The 18976-nt window shown below is 43.0% G+C and overlaps 1 protein-coding gene across 2 annotated transcripts in view; it reads right to left on the bottom strand.

Annotated features, from left to right (window-relative positions):
* Positions 1-18976, bottom strand: part of CHD1L (chromodomain helicase DNA binding protein 1 like) — a 63839-nt gene that overhangs the window by 11114 nt on the left and 33749 nt on the right. For both annotated transcript variants that reach the window (XM_044452437.1, XM_044452438.1), the window contains exons 9-15: positions 13412-13504; positions 11531-11627; positions 9596-9669; positions 7660-7770; positions 6455-6569; positions 2383-2536; positions 1496-1661 (exon numbers count right to left, since the gene is read on the bottom strand). In XM_044452437.1, the coding sequence (XP_044308372.1) occupies positions 1496-1661; positions 2383-2536; positions 6455-6569; positions 7660-7770; positions 9596-9669; positions 11531-11627; positions 13412-13504 (810 nt within the window). The remainder of the gene's footprint in view (positions 1-1495; positions 1662-2382; positions 2537-6454; positions 6570-7659; positions 7771-9595; positions 9670-11530; positions 11628-13411; positions 13505-18976) is intronic.

The following is an 18976-nucleotide window of genomic DNA, read 5'->3' as shown; positions in this document are numbered from 1 at the left end:
AAACTAACTGTAGCCGAATTGAGCACAGTTTGGTAGAAAGGTGGAATAAAATTTAACAAGTAAAGCTCAAACAAACTGGCAATTCTTGAAAAGGGGTCCATGGCAATATGACGTATTTCATCCACCAACAAAGAAGACAAAGTTTTCTAATACTTTGTCATTCAGAATCCAAAAGCACTTTATCCACCCTGATAAACAACAGCTTCCTTCCCTGTGTGAGCAGGCTTGTAAAGATGAGGCCATCTTCCATCCGACTGGATAAACCAAGCTGTCAGAGTTATGCAAATCCAGAGTAAGATTCCAATATCCAGAATACCAAGAACCGAGATTTCCTCCAAACCCTATTTTCTTCCATGACAAATACTAAATTCTGAGTTTCAAATCACATGCAACAGGGACAACCACCCATGTTTGTTAACTCCTGTCTAGGTAAATGAAGGATGTATGTCTAGTTGAACTTTCATTCCACTCTGTCACTTCAGGTGCTTTTTTCCCAACCCAAGTCTGATATGTGAAAAGACTTGGGTTGGGGAGAGGAGAGCTTTATGCATGGAAAACGGGGTGGTGTTTGGGGCAGGGGGAGGAAAATGATTCAGCTCTACATTTGTTGTAAAAAGTAGGCTCCTGTTTCTTCCTTTATAGGTGTCTAATTTGGCTCAGAGTCTCAGTAATACACACCATCCCAAATTCAGAAAAATAAATTTCAGAGATAGATATAAAACCAACTGCTGGATTAGGCTACAGATCCATCTAACCCAGCATCCTGTTTCCAATAGTGGGGGGGGGGTGTCAGATACCTCTGGAGAAATCACAAGCAGGGGATGAAAGTAGTAGCCCTCCCAGGTAGTTGGTTTACCATCATCACCCTTTGGTATTCAGAGATATACTGAGAAATATTTAGCTATTGTGATCAATTGTTGTAAGCCGCCCCAAGGCTTCGGCGAATGGGGCGGCATAAAAATGTTTTAATAAATAATAAATAAATAAATAGCCATGAATTATCCTAAGCCTGGTGTAAAGTAATGTACACCAGAAAGCACATCAGACTCATTCATTTGCTCAATCGTTTACTATATTTTTTATTTATTTTATATTGTTAATTTTAATTTCATATTGTTATTTTTGTATTTTATTGTATTTTATTGTGTTGTAAGCCACCCCGAGGCTTCAGCAAGGGGCGGCATAGAAATGTTTTAATAAAATAAATATTACTGGTGCCAAATAAGCTATTAAGCAGGGAAGCCAAGCTCTGGGGAAGAAGATGCTCATCAAGTCAATTGTCTGGAGTTTTGCAAAGAAAGCACTGCATGAGACACTGTGAGAAGCAGCAGGACCCTTCTTTGCAAGAAGGCTGATCACAAGAGGACTGAAAAAGCAGGAAGGGTGAACAAGTGAGTAGAATTAGAATTCAGAATTCCCAAAGTGAGATAAATTCTGTTCCTGTTTGTATGCGGTAGGGGGGAGGGGATATCTAAGTTTGTATCTATTCACGTACTTTCTACATTTTGCTCCTCACTTTCCTCTGTGAGAGGTAGCACAGGATCCATTAACCATCTTCCTTCTCTTGTCTCCCCAAGGATATTATCCAGTTCCACATCACAGATGCTGTTTCCATCTAATGACAGCAGTTTGTCCAAACCAAACTTCAGGATTTCATTCAGCTTTCAAAAATTGGAAAACAATAAGGTTATATGAGCTCACCCTCACCTTTCCCAGTGCTGCTACAGGAACACCCAACCAGGAAGTTCTCACTATGCATCTGCACTACATGTCTGTGAAACAACACATTCAGGATATAGCACTGTGTGACAGTAGTAAAACAGTCTTTGTAGCCAGACTGAAAGCAGCTGACAGTGTAAGAAGACAAATAAGCTCTGATAGCTTTTGCCTTGCTCCTTTACCTGGAACTGGATCTTCACTTCTACAACAGCAAGTCACTAGAGGAGGCCTGTTTCCCAAACATAGGGCTCTATTTCCTTATGAACTCAGTTAAACTTTTAAAAGCAGAAGGAATTCAGGTGGCCATAACACAGGGATCACACTTCCTATACATTTGTTTCCTTGGGGCTTGAGTTTTTCCTGTAAATATTTCACAGAAAAACTAAACTTTCATCTGTAACTTCAGAGTTCCTGTGCTGCTGTCTCAAATCCAAAGGAGTGTGAGCTAAGGTATATGGATTTGACCCATGAAAGACTCGTCACACAGAAGGGGTTGAACCTTTCTAGGAAGTCTTTAAAAACTTCTTTGCAGAAGCCACAGGTTCTGCCTCTTGCATTTATAGCCCACACTAGCTCTCTGCTGCTTCCACAGCTTTTTAATACAGATGGGCCTGGGTTTACACAGCAGTTTAGATTGCTGGGATACATTATTCTCTATTTTACCTGGATACCTGCTGCTTCCTGAGATTTCTGGGCTCCAAGAGAAAAATGTCCCCCTTCAATAACAGTGCTGGCTAGCTGGAGCTTCGATGCTGCTCGTCGATAGATTATTTCTTCTACAGTGTCTCTCCCAATCAGGCGAATAATTTTTACAGGCCTTTAAGAGGAGAATAAAAACTGTGTTTAACACAATGGCTTGCATTAGCTAAGACAAGACTAGTCTACATAATTCTTACTGAGAACCAAAAGCAAGGGCAACAAGGATTTTTATGTCCTTCAGGAACAGCAATAGCATCCCAAAAGCCTGCTATTCACACTAGTAAGGTCTCCTCATGTTCAGGGAAGATGCTCAAACTCCTGCACTTCTGGAGACTGCCATGATCAAAGACAGCATCCTCGCACTCTTTATACAGAGAAGTTTGTGATGAGCACATTAGTACATATCTGGAAATATGACTGCAACCTCTCAGGTCCGGCTCTTGCACAATCTCTGGGCTTGCAAGCCTCTTATCTAGATTGAAATGGGATGGGTACCTGGGACACTCCAGATGATGTTGAACACCAGCTCCCATCATCCCCAGCCAGTATGGCCAGGAATGATGAGAGTTACAGCATAACAACATTTGCAGGGCTGCAGGTTCTTCACCTGATCTGGAGTCCAACAGGATGCAAATCTGTAGCCACAAGCATCAGCTCAGTGCTGCCTTACCTTGCAGGATGCATCATGGTGCTCTTTCTGCCCAGCAGTAATAGGAACCACTGCCATATCTACAGTAACTTCAGTCTCTCCAAAGTACTAGCCTGAAGACCTGGGGCTGGAAGGAAGCTCCCAGAAGCTACTGCCTCCCTTCTACAGTCAATCTTGTTCTGACACCTTAACCTAGTGGGAGAGTTTCTGCCTTGCTCAGCCCAAGAATGCATGAGAGTAATACTTATTATACCTTGTTGGATTGTATAACAGCTTGTAACAGTTTGATTACATTTTATCCCACCTTTCTGCCATTCTTCTGTCATGTGAGTAAACAGTTCCACAGAAACCTCAAACACATACAAAACACACAAATATATGAAGGAAAAGCTGATCATATGTAAAAGCCAATCCAAAAGATTAAGAACATATGTTGGCTGTGAGTTACAGATTTTTCCTGTCTAAACACACATAGGATTCCTCCCTGGCACATTTAAAAACCATGAAGGCATAAAATAGTATGCAGTTAAGATTTCAACAGTTCAAATTTGACCAGTGCAGGTAGCTAGGTAAGTCGCTTGGTCAAAGCTTTCTGAGAATAAAATCTCTTTACTTGACAGAAACAGCTCCTGATGGTGTACAGGTATGCAATGTACTGAGTTATACAAAAATTTTGGAACTGTCAGATGAAGAATTCTGTAGTCATGCAAACACTTGCATGCCATAACATCAACTGAGGTCTTTCATTATCACCTCTGAACATAACCCTGGCAAAGCCAATTTAGTAACATAGAAACTGAGTGAGTCAGAAGAGGCCTCCCAGGCCATCTATTCTGACCTCCGGCTCCAGCTGGCTTCGCTCATGACATGCCTACCATTTTGAGTTGCGGGGACATACAAATCAAAGCAATTGAAGGGGAGAGCTTAATGATCAGCTTGCAATCTTTTATACATCAGACTTCAAGATCACGTGTGCCTTCCATTTTTCTTTGTTTTTCCCCCTCCCCTCCACTTTCCATATTGTCACACACTCCTACAACATACTGTTCCTTCATCCCTTGAGTGGTATAAAGTAAGGTTGCCTACTTCTAACTATTGTTTCTTAATCCAACTGGAGACCAAGATTTGCCCTCCCTAATCCCTACTGCTAAAGGAGGGCAGGTAAGGAAAAAACCACTGACACTGATGAGCAGGTGAGTTGTGTGAATACACAGCTGACCACTCAAAGAACGACAGTTATGGGTGAGCGATCTTACTTTCTTCGTGATCTCTGTGCAACATACATATGGGTGCCTAGCAAGCTTGCCAAAGAAAGGAAAGGGGAGGTGCCATCACCAAAGGATGCAGCATGACTGAAGGAGCAGTCTTGCCTCACTTTCACATCGATTAGGTAGTGGTGAACCTAAGTCTATGGTGTAGAGCAAGTAACGGCTGTGGACCAATCAGCTCACCTCTGGAATGGCCAGTGTATTTAATAAATAGTCTTTTAGTATGAGGGATCGATTCCATGCAGGACTAGCAGAATGCTAACACTCTCCACACAGGAGCATATGCCGTGCTCTTTCAATGTCCGTGGGTGGGGTTGGAAAGAAAGCTAGAAAGCTAGAATTTCTTGATTTAAGTGAAAGGCAGTAGAGACTTTTAGTAGAAAGTCCAATCGTAAGACCACTTTCTCCTTCTGGAATGAGAGGTAAGGAGAATTTATACGTAGCGCACACAACTTGCTCACTCTTTGGGCCAACATAACATAACATAACATAACATAACACCTTCTAGTGCTAGCACAGTGAAGCCACAGTGAGATCCCAGGGTACACAGGTATTGCACCACAACCTCTGCCAGGGCGCTGTCAGGTTTGGCTCTGCAGCCTGGTCCTGACACAAGCAATGGAGCAGGGGAGGTGAAAGGGTCAAGACAGAAGGTAGTCAAATCAGGCTGGTGGCCAGATGAGTCTTTAGCTAGACTTAACAATATGATCCTCAAATTAACAGACTAACTTGGGCTTGGTGAGTGCAAGCTGGTTTCTTATTTTTTATGATGCAGCAGTACTTCTCCTAATATTTAAAGAACAGCTATCTTCCTATAACATAAGCTCATTAGATCTAGTCCGGCCTTTGAGCACTAGAGAAGGGGGCTTTATTCTCTTCAGGTATTTGAAGGGATTCCTCAAACTCAGCTTTCTTTAGGCTAAGCATATACAATTCCTTCAGCCTTAATAGACTTGTTCTGCATATCCCTGACTATCTTTGTTGTCCTCCTCTAAATTTGTTCCAATAAGTCTAAATGGGCATTCCCTAATATGCTATCCTCCAGATGTTTTAGACTTCATCTTGCATCAAATACCTGCCAGCATGGCTGATAGTTAAGAATACTAGGATTTGTCCAATATATCTGGAAGGCATCAGGCTGGGGAAGGCTAGTGGATCCTTCTTCAACTGCAGCATCCATGAATGGACACAGTACTCCAGATGAAGTCTGGCCAGAGCATAGTAAATTAGATCTGGTACAGTGCATGACTTGGAAACCAGAGTTCTCTAAATAAAGCCTAAAATGACATTCATCCATTTTGCAGCCACAATGCACAGCTGCTTCAGTGCTGAGCTTGTGATAGCCTCAGTCCCAATCTACTGAAGTCAATATGAATTTTATTTCTGTCCATTGCTCCTAGTTGGGTGTCACTTACAGATTTGCTAGGTATTCCTCCTTGCCTTCATCTAAGTCTCTGGTAAGAATGTTGATGCATAGCAGGTCCTGCAGCACGCCACTGAAGACTCTGACTTTGGAAAAGTTTGACTTTTCATCTGCGAGGCATTCTGAACCACTTGGCACAGGTGGGAGCGCACCAGAGGCTGGCTTCTGGAAGCCCCGGTCTGAGATGCAGCTCAGTGCCTTCCAGGTTCTGGCAGCAGCTGCAGGGGCCACAACAGTTCCTGGGTACTAGCTCCAGGCCTGCTGTGTTCTGACCTACAGCAATTTTCACAGCCACCGGATCTTCTGATACCTTGGATTCCACCAGTGCCTGAGATTATTATTATCATTAGAACATTTCTATGCCGCCCCTTGCCGAAGCCTCGGGGTGGCTTACAACACAATAAAATACAATACAAAATAACAATATAAAATTAAAATTAATAATATAAAATAAATAAAAAATATAAACGATATAAAAGAAGTTATAAAAGAAAAGTTATAAAAGAAAAGAAAAGAAGTCACCCTGGCCAGATAAAAAAGTAGATGTTGTTAACAATTAAAATGACAATTAAAATGAGATGTCCCTAGTCCTGACTGTAGGTGTGTTGGGGAGGTCTGAAGCAAGATTTATGGAATACATTCATAAATATAAGGAGAGAAGAGAGAGCACACACATTTGTATATGTCTGTCCTTACTTCTTTTGCCCAATCCTGTGGGCTCTTGCTGCTGCTTGCAAGTCATTTTGTGGGTTAAAGTCACTGTCAACAAAAACTACGGTGTCTGCTGCAGTTAGATTTATCCCAACTCCACCTTGAAAATAAAGGAGTGTTCCATTAAAAGTTGGTATAACTTCAGTATCACTTAAAATAAAACACATGATTTATTTTAATTATAAAAGAATATCAAATTTGTTCATTTCATTAAATTAGATACTCAGAATTCTAAAGATTCACGGCAGGTAACAAATTAAATTATAGTTACAAATAATTTATTTTTAATTAATATTCATTAAAATAGAATATAATCTTAAAAGTTCCCCAACCCTTAAAACATCCCCATACATCTTTATACAGTGTAATAGTACTGAGAGCTATCCTGCACAGCATGAAAATCTTTTGCCTGGTAGGTGGTATTATATTATTTGATTATTTCAGAACAGACAGATCATTTTTGTCCTCCTTCATAACAATTCTTTAAGATAATGTCCAGGAGAATAGAACTGGATCTCTCTGATCCAAGCCCTATATTCTCTCTACTACTCTACAATGTCTCTCTCGGTATAAAATGGCATTTATATTGTATTTCATTTTGCTGGTTTTCTTGAGCTACATTCCCTGCCTTCAGCCCTAAAGATTGTTATTTAGAAACTGACTTCAATCAATTGGAAGGAAATAAGACATCCTTTGAAAATAAGATCTTAAAACAGGAGACAGAGTTGGCTCTGGCTCTGCCTTCTCTTCTGTTTAAGAAGACAATTTTTCTGTTTGAAAAGGATGGGGTCTCTCAGTGGTAGACAAAGAAGGAGAAGCTGAGAAGATTAACATTCGCCCACTAAGCCCATTGCCAGTTTTTAAGGTGACAGCAGCCAGAATATTCAACATAGTGTACCTCAGAGCTGCTATGAGTTAAATCACAGATGAACAGAATGCCGTTATCTTCATCTGCTTCATCTGTGGGCATTCACATCCTTTGCAAGCATCTCTCATCTTTCCTGATTTAAAATTCTCAAATTCGCATTCCAGTTTGTCTAAACTTGAGTTTATACAAACTTTCTCCATGATCTCCAAACTGCACTTGGTTCAAGTCTTTACCCATCATCTATGAACGCAGAACAGAACATTCATGACCTGTGAAGCAGCACCTCTCAGCTACATGGACTTTTTCATAACCTTTGCCTCACCTGCCCTGGTGCTCAGGAGGAAAGCGAAAATGGGCTGCTGATCAAACTTCTTAATGGCAAGGTGCCTTTCTTCACTTCGGATAGATCCATCCAGGCGCTCATAACTGTAGCCTTTTCAGTGAAAAATTAAAAAGAATTCAGAAGACTTCAGTTCTTGAAATGTTGTCACCTTCTGGATCTGTGAGTTCAGTTTCACCCATTGACCTGAAAGCCTGTACACCTTTCTGCATCTCTATTTCCTTCTCCTTGTCTCTTTGGTCTTCCTCTTTTATTCCCCTCTGTCTGGGACTCCTTGATGATTTCATATTTCTCATTCATTCATTCGTTGCATTTCTATCCCATCCAATAGAAAAGTCTCATTTTATTTTCATGGATGCTGCTTAACTTCAATAATGTGTGCATTATCAGCCAGATCAATAATGTGTGCATAAAACACCTTCAGCAAAAGCTAACAGTGAAGAGTGTTGCCTACCATTCTGGCACTGCTCTGCGCCAAGTAGTTCCTGCTACAGCTTGGCTTGTATCAGTAGCCAAGTCACACACTCCTTCTGAAAAGGAACTCAAACATCCTTTAGTCTAAATACACATAATTGGATCTGGCTTCACCTCAGTAGGTTCATTTACTTCTTTTTCTGTCATAGACAGAAGCCTCACAGAACAGAAAGAGGTTAAAATTGTTTTATATCTAGAAGGTGACAAATGAAAACTGTATCCTTCCCTGGTGCTTACGACTGTGTACCCAGGTATACATACAATGTAGTACTAGGAGCAGGTCACACTTAGAAATGTTAGGAATTTAACAAAGTAACTCAGATATTTTGTAATCGATCGCTGAAAGAAACCTAAAAATTGGAAACAAGCCTAATATCCCATGGCAAGACATCAAAAATGAGGTATCAACACATGATACAGTAGCTTCAAAACACGTTTAAATTGCAAGGTTGGCACTTGCTTTATGCCCAAAGATGAGGCAAGATCTGTGACTTGGTTCTATATCAAACTGTAGTTAGTGGCTCAAAGTCTTGACACACTTTTTCACATAACACTCCTCCCTTCAAATGAAAATATCACCAAGATCTCTTCTAACCTAACCTCCTGCACAGCATGCTATGACTTTTCTGTCCACAGATGATGAGGATGGTGACGGTTTGGTAGTAGAAAATGAGTCAATGCACCCCCTGCCATCTGAAATGGTGTTAACTGGAGAATGATGTGTTTATTCTATCACATCAATGAGAACTAAGTGTATGTTTAAATATGTATATCCTCCTTTCCTTCAAGGAGTTCAAAATTGGTTTACATGGTTCTGCATCCATGTCTGTTCTACGCTCACAACCATCCTGTGAAATAGCTTAGGCAGTGACTGGCTTAAGTAGCTTGAGGATGAATTTGAAGCTGAGTCTCCATCTGTCTAGTTATTACACCTGAGTGTCTTCTCAGTTAAATGGCTAAAGTAAGAGCTGAATGTCCTGTGTGCATTCCAATGTGAAAAAAGTAGCTAAAGCTTTTATTGAAAGTCCTAGAGAACACTGGTTGAATAGTAGTCAAGCTCCTTTCTTTAAGACCCATCTGTGCACAAATGGTCAGCTGAAGAACATTTTAGCTTTTTCCTGGATATGGAAAGCTCAAATACTGGAAGTTAAATAAGTGATTTTCCCTCATCTTTTAGTATACATATATAATTCTATCTCTGCCAGAGAGGGAGAGAATCGGGGAATTTAGGGAGTGCCTTTATAAAGTGTATGCCACTATCTTAGAAGACACTATGCGAGAGGAAACCAGCACTGTCCACTTCTCCTGTTTGTGATGCAACAAGGAGGTCTCTGCAGACAGGAATAAAATAGAATTGTGAACTAAAGGAAGATGAAATAACCATTCTACTTATGCTAGTATCTGCCATATAGTCCCCAACAATAAAACCAGCTACATAATTTACCTCTGTAATCCATATAGTCCTGTAGAATATCCAGCATTTGGGTCATTTGAGAAAACAACAGTACACGATGACCACTGGAATGAGAAAGGGAAAGAAGCCTCTGATTTCAACTCAGGTTTCTGTGTAATGCAACTGGGGAAGATTTGACTTAGTAAATAGGTACCGCTAAATTTAGCAAGTATCAGGGTGGGCTACTACTATGCAATTTAGTCTGAATCCAGTCTCATCACAAAGTAAACCAAACAGCAAATTGGAAGTAAAGACAAATGTCCCACCAGGCTCTGGACATGCAAAACCCAAATATTGGAAGTTAAGCAAATAAATAAGTAAATCAATGATTTTGCATACTGTTTCTACTAGGTAGAAAGTTAGAGGGTGTCTGTAGAAAGTGTATGCCCCCATCTTAGCAGACACTATGTGAATAGAGACCAGAGATGTTCCACTTGGCCTGTGTGAGATGCAGCAAGGAAACCTCTGGAAGGAGAAGCAAAATAGGATTACTTGGTACACATACCAAGGAACATGAAATGGCTACCATATTGTTTGTGCTAGTATCTGCCAGACAGCCTGGTCACATGAAAGTCTTTCATACAGCATTCTGTACAGTATTTGCATCCCAGGCTTCCTTTGATTTTTCTCATTTTACTGTTAACAGTTTATCAGTTAACACTTTAAGATTCCAAACTCTATTCAAAAGCTCAAAGTCAGCGAAGCAATTTATACTTAACCTGGACCAAAAAGCAAGCAATCTAGGACTGAATTTACTCTTAAGACTAGACCAAGAGCAGGGAGAAGAGGGGATGATGAATGTTCCCAGCTCCATTTTCCGCTAGTCTAAAACACTTCTACAGTTGCTTTGTTCCATGCAAGGGAAACCATATATATGATACAGATACATAACAATTGATCTCCTCCCACCAGGGTGAGTAGCAGTGGAAGTAAGGGGGGAATTAGATCAGGAAAACAATTTTCTGAGCAAGAGGTTAAGCACTACAATTCCAAACCGGTTCCTCCATGACAGCCTCTTTTAGAAAGTAGTTAGAAGGAGGGGGAGGGGATCTGAACAATGGCTCTGCAACTGGAATCCAGTTCAACATTCCTGGAACACTCCCTACCTCAGTTTCATCCACCAGAGCTCTTATGACCGTGATATTTCTCCACCCCACATCATTCTTCTCTTGCCTCCTTCACTCCCTGGACACTGGTGTTCACACTGCCTCTCCCTCTTCCTTTCCAGGTAGGCAGTGGCACCTTTCCTTTCCTCCCTCCCCCACTAACTTTTAGAAGAGTTCAGATACTCTGCAAGTTGTGGTACCCAGCAAGTTGATTTTCCCCGTATGCCTGCGGGCCCATGTGGACGGCTAGAGGACAGATGGAGAAGCTTCCTCCCCAGTGGATCTAGACTGTTCTAAAAAGGTGAAAGTAAGTAAGTAAGTAAGTAAGTAAGTAAGTAAGAAAGAAAGGAAGGAGGGAGGGAGGGAGGGAGGGAGGGAGGGGCAGCTGCTTGCTGGGGTGGGGAAAGAGTGAGCAGACTACTGGGTGATGGAGAGATTGTATCTGGGGGCCCTAAGCACTGCACAGCACCAGACCTCCACCCAGAGATGCAGCCCTGGCAGCCTCTATGAATATCACTACTCACCTATCCTGGCCCTTGGCACAAGTCTGGACTTGAGTGTGCAAGATTTGGAAAAAGCACCTACCTTTGAGATCAGCAAGATCAAGAAGTGCTTAATGGTTTGCTAGATATTGCCTGGCTTCTAAATTGCTTTAGGATATATGCCTCTCCCTCTCCCTGCCATGCTAGTTGTTTCCATAGGGCTGATGGTGCCAATTTGTTAAACATTAGTCACTGTTGTGAAAATGTCCAGAAAACTGAAGACATGTAGTAATGCATTAAGCAAGGGAAAACATAAAGTTCAGTAACATGAAACATACCCAACATAAAGGAAAGAGAGCAATTTATCCAACAAGCTCAGCTTCCCACTGGTTTCAATGAGATGATCCCCAATGACAAAAGGTTCTGGCTCAACACCTAGAAAAGAAGTTTTAGCAAGAAGTATCACTATTTATGATTATTACATTACATTTATATTCTCCCCTTTTAACTCTTATGAGGAACCCAAGGTAGCTAATAGGCTAACTATAAAGGATTGCATCTGAATATTTATTCTAAGACAAAACATATCACTGCACAGCTGCTCTCATGGACATTAAACTGTAGAAGGGGCTTGAAAATCTTTTTCTGATCTCACCCTCTGAACTGGCAGGATCTTTGATCATGGCAAAACTTAGGTTCTAGAACTTCACACAGGTAACTAAACTGCAGATACAGTCTGCACAGCAGCCTGTGCAATGTGCACAGCGATACAGCTTTTATTACTTTTAAACCATCTTTTGAGGATTTTTTTCACCTAAAAGCAGTTAACATCCTCCCCAAAACTAATATACACTAGATGACAGGCAGCTTCAAGACCGAACTAGAAGGAGCAGAATTTCCTGTAGCTTCAAGTTATCTCTTGAGATCTCAGTAAATAAAAAGTCTTGCCCAGCTTTCTCATGCCAGAAAAGAACTGGCCAGGAGAATCTTCCTGCCAAGGGCGTTCCAGTGGTGGGGAGCAGACTGCCACAGAGAAGGTTCGAGATCATTCTGCCTTGAACTGTGCCCCCTGAAAAGAGAACTGTAAACAAGGTCTCCTGACAATCTCAAAGTGCCTAGGATATCACAGGAGGCAGGGTTCTTTCCGAAATTATGGGCCCCAGCTCATGGAAGAGCTTTAAAGATTAATGCCATTACTTTGCACTGAGATGAGAAACAAACTATTGTCAGTACTGCTCCTTTAGAAAGGATGTTGTGCGTCTTTTGGCAAGCCCCTTCAATATTCTAGCGGATTCTTCAACAACTGCAGCTTCTAGCCATATTTTCTAGGTGGCCTTTCATTTAACACAGTACAGTACTGCAATGTAGAGATTGCAAATTATACATGGTGTTAGCTTCCCACAACTGCCACTTGCGAATCAAACTAGAGCACTGTGCCCAGCACTGAATGCTAAGATGCAGACATACTCCCTTCAGAGGCAACGTGATCCTACATAGGACCCTAATTCTAACCCCAGCCCCTGACCACTTCACCCATTTCTTCACTATAGGCAATGCTATGGTAATGGATTTAGTTTTCAGTTTATTAGCTTTTAACCATTCAATCACCACCTCAAAATTGCTGTTTGGGTATTCTAGGTAGATTTGGTAGATTTAGAAGAAAAGGAAATAAATAACTGTCATCAGTATGTTAGCTCACCATAAGCTTTCCCAAAGGCTTCTTTCAGATATTAAAAAGAATGGGTGGGGGAGGGAGAGAAAAGATGGAATCTTGCAGTACTCACAGGTCAATTCTTAATGGCTGGGTTCAGACAAAACAACCTACAATCAAAGGTTAAGTATGGGTTGTTGAAACAAAAGTTACTGAATTGTCTGAACCCAGCCACAAGAGCAACAATGGTTTGTTAACCACCGTTCACAACTCAACCACAAACCATTTTTTTTACCTCTAATTAAGCAGTGCACATATACTGGTCAGTATCCTATGCTGCTTGTGCATGATGTGAGCCCACTATGACTGTTGTTCCATGAGCAGCCAGATCTGGCAATTTCATTACACAAGCGCTGCCTGCTGGAACTGGCGGGGCTGACTGCTTGCAGGTAGTCCCTGCTGGATACCTTCCTAAATATTCTATAACTACAGGAAAGCCCTGATGTGAAGCAGCCCGACATGCCTCATTCTACAACAGCATCAGTAATTCATCATTTCTCATTCTTACCATTGAACAGATATGGATGAGCTACACATTTCCGGAGTTGAATTAACACATTCTGGAGCTTAACTTGCTTCCCTGTTTCATTTACAAATGCATCTGAAATGTAAAATATTACACACACAATAGAGTCAACAGGATTTAAAGAAAAATACAGTGCTGAAGTTTTCAGTAAAACCAGCAGTTTCAAAATTTTAGACCCCAGTTCAATATTCAAATTCTTCTGGCAGCTGGAGCAGAAAAGAAAGCTCTTGGTAATGGTAGAGAAGGAGCTTTGTCCCACTCATTACAGACTGCTCAGATAGATTTGTCTGATCCTGAGGCAGAGAAGCAATGAGGGGAGGAGGAGTTGACTAATTCAAGGTTGCCTTCTGAAGTTTCTCTCGACCTGAGAATTTGTGAGTGAGAATTTGTCTGGTTTGGAAAGAGCGGAAAGTTTTTCAGGGTGGGAGGGGGAGCAGAGGCAGGAAGAGCTCCTTGCCATGGTCAGATGGTAATGGGGAAAGTGAGCTGCCCAATTACATTTCTGCCATCAAGCTCCACAAGCAGCAAGAGTCAGAAGTTTTATTGAAAGAGAGGGATGGAAGGGAAGTTTCAGTTAGGATTCAACTTTTTACATGAGCAGATGCGTTTCCTGCCACTCTTGCATAAGCATTCTTTGAGTAAAGCTGTTCTGAAGACAGACAAGTTTCAATAAAGAACAACGCTTCTAAGGTTTTATTCTGAGTTTGGTTAAAAAGAGGGAAGTGACAACCCAACAACCCTGCTCACAAAAGTGAGGAAATAAAAACCCTGCAAGGCCACAACAGTGTTGCTATAAACAACCCCTGTTATGATGGCATGCAGTATTTTAGAGATACCAAAAACTTTTGAAAATAGGAAGGTTTGGAAACCTGCTTTTGGAGACTTGCCTGCCTGAGGCAAAGGCTCCATGTATCACATTCTATTCCACAGAATGCATGGGGATGAGTCAGAATTTGTGCTGCATAATAACAGCAAAAAGCTGAGAAATGTAGTTACAGAGGTCATAGAAGCTAAATGTAGTTTACTATCCAGAATGCTGATATTCAAGACCTCCAAGGAAGTAAGTTTACAATGTGATATCTGTTCTACATGCAGGACCAGCTCAACAGGTGGAAATGAAAACCCTCAACACATGGATGACAAGAGTGTCAGAAGGCAAGACAGACAGATCTGTTAGGCACTTGGGAACAAGGCCTGGGAAATCCATGGTGATGTTAAGGGACTGCAGTGGACCCAGAGTTCTGAATAGAATATTAAGGAGGTTATAGAGCAGTTTTTAAACTGACCTCTGGAGGAAAGCTGACAGGGATGTCACAAAACAGATGCTTCTTAAGCTCCTAAGGCATGCTTGTGAAAATGTTTCCAAATCATCCAAATGAGGTCTGATTACGACTTGGCAACGAGTGTACAGAAAGCCAGGACAACTGTTTAATGAGGCCAAGCAGTTGGGGTTAATGCATGCACTAAAAATATTTGGAAACACAAACACAAACCGGTGTTTTATATGCTACTGTTAAAAGATTCTCGAGTCAAACATGATGGTATTTAAAGAAGCAACAGCATGTGGTTATTTCTGGGTACAAACTGTGTAGAAGAGACTGGGAGAAGCATACTGGTGGTGATGTTTCCTATTTCAATGCTGACATGAAGTCTAACCAATCAGTGTACAAGAGGAGTAAACTGTTATGGCTTGAAAAGGAACAGAAAGCCTTTTGGCTGTGGGGCACTATAAACATGAAATAAATACATAAACTTAGCACTGGGGACTTCCTATCTGACCAAGACACTAATGGCGATTTTGTTGTGGAGGAAAATCAGGGAGGCAGCCAAAGGAGAGAATGTAATAATTGGTAACTAGTCTCATATCACCTGGGTAAATCATGTAATTCTTCGGCCAGGGTGACTTATTTTATAATGTTAATGTGTTTTATATTTTTAGTGTTTTTATATTTTAACTGATGTTTTGTAAGCTGCCCCAAGGCTTCGGCGAATGGGGCGGCACAGAAATTTTTAAATAAATAAATAAATAAAACAGTAGAGTTGGAAGGGGCCAAAGGACCATCAGTTCCAATCTCCTGTTCAGTGCAGGACTTCTTTTTTTGGATCTTGGCAGAGCAGCAGAGGCTGAGAGAGTGCAGAGAGTTGCCAGGGAACTGGCAAAGGCAAGGCAGGAGCCTGGGCAGAGGATTGGTGTGGGGGGGGGGCGGCGGCGGCGGCGGCGCAGGAACAGTAGATAGGATGAAAGGCAGGGATAGAGAGGCCAGAGAGGCCCAGGAAAAAGCAGAGGGGGCGGGGTCAGCAGCCTCTAAGGCTTAGACAGCTGCCCTCTGGCAGTGGCAACGGGTAACACAATAAGGGTGTTGTCTCTTGACTGTGGCCTGATTCTGAAGCTTTAGGGAGAAAAGTCAAGAACTTTGGGGCTCAGATAGTTTTCTCTTTAATGTTGTTGTTGCTGTTTAGTCATAAAGTTATGCCGAGCCCATCACGACCCTGTGGACAACATTCCTCCAGGCTCTCCTGTTCTTTTTCTTTAATGCTTCAATACTAGTTCTTGGAAGAGGAATACCCAGGGGAAAAAAATACTCAAAGTGAATCCCTGGCTACAAAGATGGTGGCAATGTGAGCGATATGAATTCTGGGACCATGTGCTACACTTCTTTTTGGATGTTGGCAGAGTAGCAGAGACTGGGAGAGTGTGCAGAGAGTGGCCAGGGAACTGGCGAAGGCAAGGCAGGAGCCTGGGCAGAGAAGCGGGAGCAGGAACAGTGGAGATAAAGGAAAAGGGGCTAGAGAGGCCCAGGAGGAAGCAAAGGGAGTGGGGCCAGCAGCCTCTGAGGATTATTAGGCTGCACTCAGCTGTTGGCAGGGCCCACAGCACCACATTAAGGACAACATGAGATGAGTGTCATCCCTGGTTTGCATCCCTTAGCTGTGGACAGGGCTGCCTGGGGAATCTCTTCCCCACGTCATTGTTCGTTTGTTTTTTTAATTGACTGTTTTGTTTTTCTTGTATTATTCTGTCTGGGAGAACTAGCTGAGAATAGTCAGGTAAGGGTAGTGTAAGGCAGACAAGGCAGGGGAAGAAGGTAGGGCCTGTGAGGGGTGGCCAATGCCAGGCCAGGGGACAGCCATGGCTGGAGCCACAGGTGTTGCTGTCAAATGCAGCACCTGTGCCATGTATGTCCATCTTCCTCATGAACAGCAGAGATACCTTTGCAGTAGGTGCAAGCTGGTGACCCTCCTACAGGAGAAGGTCAGGTGTCTGAAGGATGCCCTCACCTCCCTCCGGGTGATAAGGATGGGTGAGTGACACCTGGACATGGTTGAGAGCGCTCTCCAGACCAACCAGGAGCAGCCCCCACCTGGGGAGAAGGATGAGGGAGAAACAGTCAGGAACACATGGTGGCATGTCACTCACAGGAGGACACTGGCATGGCCTTCTCCATCTCCTGGCACTAACCTAGAGCTGGGAAACAGGTTTCCTCTGCTTTGGGAGGCTAGGGCTGAGAATGACCTGGGGGACCATTCAGTTTAGGAACTCCAGCCAGGGGCCAGAAGTGGCCAGGGGGCCACTGCAGCAGTGGCAAGGGGCAAGGCACAGCCATCTATCCCAAATAGGAAGAGGGGACTCCCTGCTAAGAGGAACTGAGGTGGTGGTATACCATCCTGACCCTGAGACAAGGGAGGTCTGCTGCCTGCACCATTTCAGTATATGATGCACAGACTGGAGTATCATCTTTCCTCAGGGGGTCACCAGCCACTGGTGATCCACATGGAGGTGAACGACACACCCACGGGACTTCGAGGCTCTGGGCAAGGGACTCAAGGACCTAAAGGTCCAGGTGGCCCTTTCCTCTCTCTTCCCTGTCCAGGGATTTGGGCCAATTGGGGAGAGGAGGGAAAGATGATGGAAAGGCTCATAATCGGGAAACAACTAGAAATCCTACATAGGGAAGGGAGGTTGGCAGCCATGCAGTGGGACTTCCGTACAAACAGACAAACCTTGTAGAATTCTATGACAAGGTTTCAGGGTGGCTAGATGGAGGGGAAACGGTGGATGAGGTTTAACTGGATTTCAGCAAGGCCTTTGACAAAGTGCTGCATGATATCCTGGTTGAAAAATTGAGGAATTTTGGGATAGACCAATGCACCGTCTGATGGATTAGGGCATGGTTGATTGATTGAAAGTAAAGGGTAACTACTAATGGGGAATTCATTGGGATGGTGACTGGTGATGAGTGGGGTCCCCCAGGGCTCTGTCCTGGAAGAGGAGGTGAACAGTTTGCTGTTCAAATTCGCAGACAATACAAACATGGTGGTGGTGGCCACAACTGAGGAACAGGTACTCAAGATCCAGAAGGATCTGGATGGATTATGGAAGTGGTTGGGGGACAACAGGATGGTGTTCAATGAGGATAAGTGCCTCATTGAACTCGGGGAATAGGAACGTGTGTCATAAGTACAGGTTAGGGAACAAGTGGCTTGAGAGCAGCACTTGTGAAAGGGATCTTGGGGTGCAGGTCGACTGCAGGCTAAACATGAGTCAGCAGTGTGACGCAGTGGTCAAGAGGGCAAATGCAACCCTTCGATGCATAGCCAGAAGTGTAGCTTCTAGATCGAGAGAGATATTGCTACCACTATATATGACTCTAGTTTACCCGCAACTGGAGTATTGTATTCAGTTCTGGGTTCCACATTACAGGAAGGGTATTGCCATGTTGGAATCGGTGCAGTGTAGGGTCACTAGGGTGTTGGCCAGATTGCAGGGAAAGCTGTATGAGGCAAAACTAAGGGAACTGGCTCTTTTCAGGCTGGAGAAGATGAGACTCTGAGGGGATCTGTTGGCAACATACAGGTATGTGAGGGGGTGTCACATGGAGGTGGGTAGAGACCTGTTCTCCCCTGTGGAGGAGGACAGGATACGTTCCAAGGGAGCAAAGCTGAGCGAACCAAGGTTTGATTTGAATGCCAGGAATTACTTCCTGACAGTTAGGACCCCGAGGGTATGGAATGGGCTTCCATGGGAGGTGGCTGAAGCCCCATCGGTGAGGGTGTTCAAGGATAGATTGAACATGCACATGGCAGGCGTTTCATGAGCCGAGCCGGCTAGAGCCCAGGAGGCCCCTTCTGACTTTCTCTGTTGCAAGTAAAGCAGCCTTCTCCAATGGCTGTCTAGTTGCATCTTGAATGCCTCCAGTGGGGGAGAGCCCACAACCTCCCTAGACCATTGGTTCCACTGTCATACTGCTCTAACAGTGAGGAAGAGTTCTTCCTGTTGTTCAGGCAGAACCTGGACTTCAGCCTGTTATTCCACGTCCTGAGCTTCCAAATTGTATGAAGGCAACCTTTCTAAATATGAGAAATGATTGTGCCCCATGGACACTGAACACCAGATTTCAGTTTTACTAGGATGGCCATCATTTTTATATAATTACTCAGCCCTGTTAACTGACATATACTAGTAATGAAAAAAGAGGATTTTAGAAGGAAAGATGCTTCCAGCCAAGCATAGAAAAATAGTGAGTCAGGAAGGACCTCCCAGACCAT

The sequence above is a fragment of the Varanus komodoensis genome, unplaced genomic scaffold (assembly GCF_004798865.1).
Source record: "Varanus komodoensis strain SLA01 unplaced genomic scaffold, ASM479886v1 scaffold72, whole genome shotgun sequence".
NCBI classification, from domain to species: Eukaryota; Metazoa; Chordata; class Lepidosauria; order Squamata; family Varanidae; genus Varanus; species Varanus komodoensis.
This window is presented reverse-complemented; position numbering and strand designations above follow the sequence as displayed.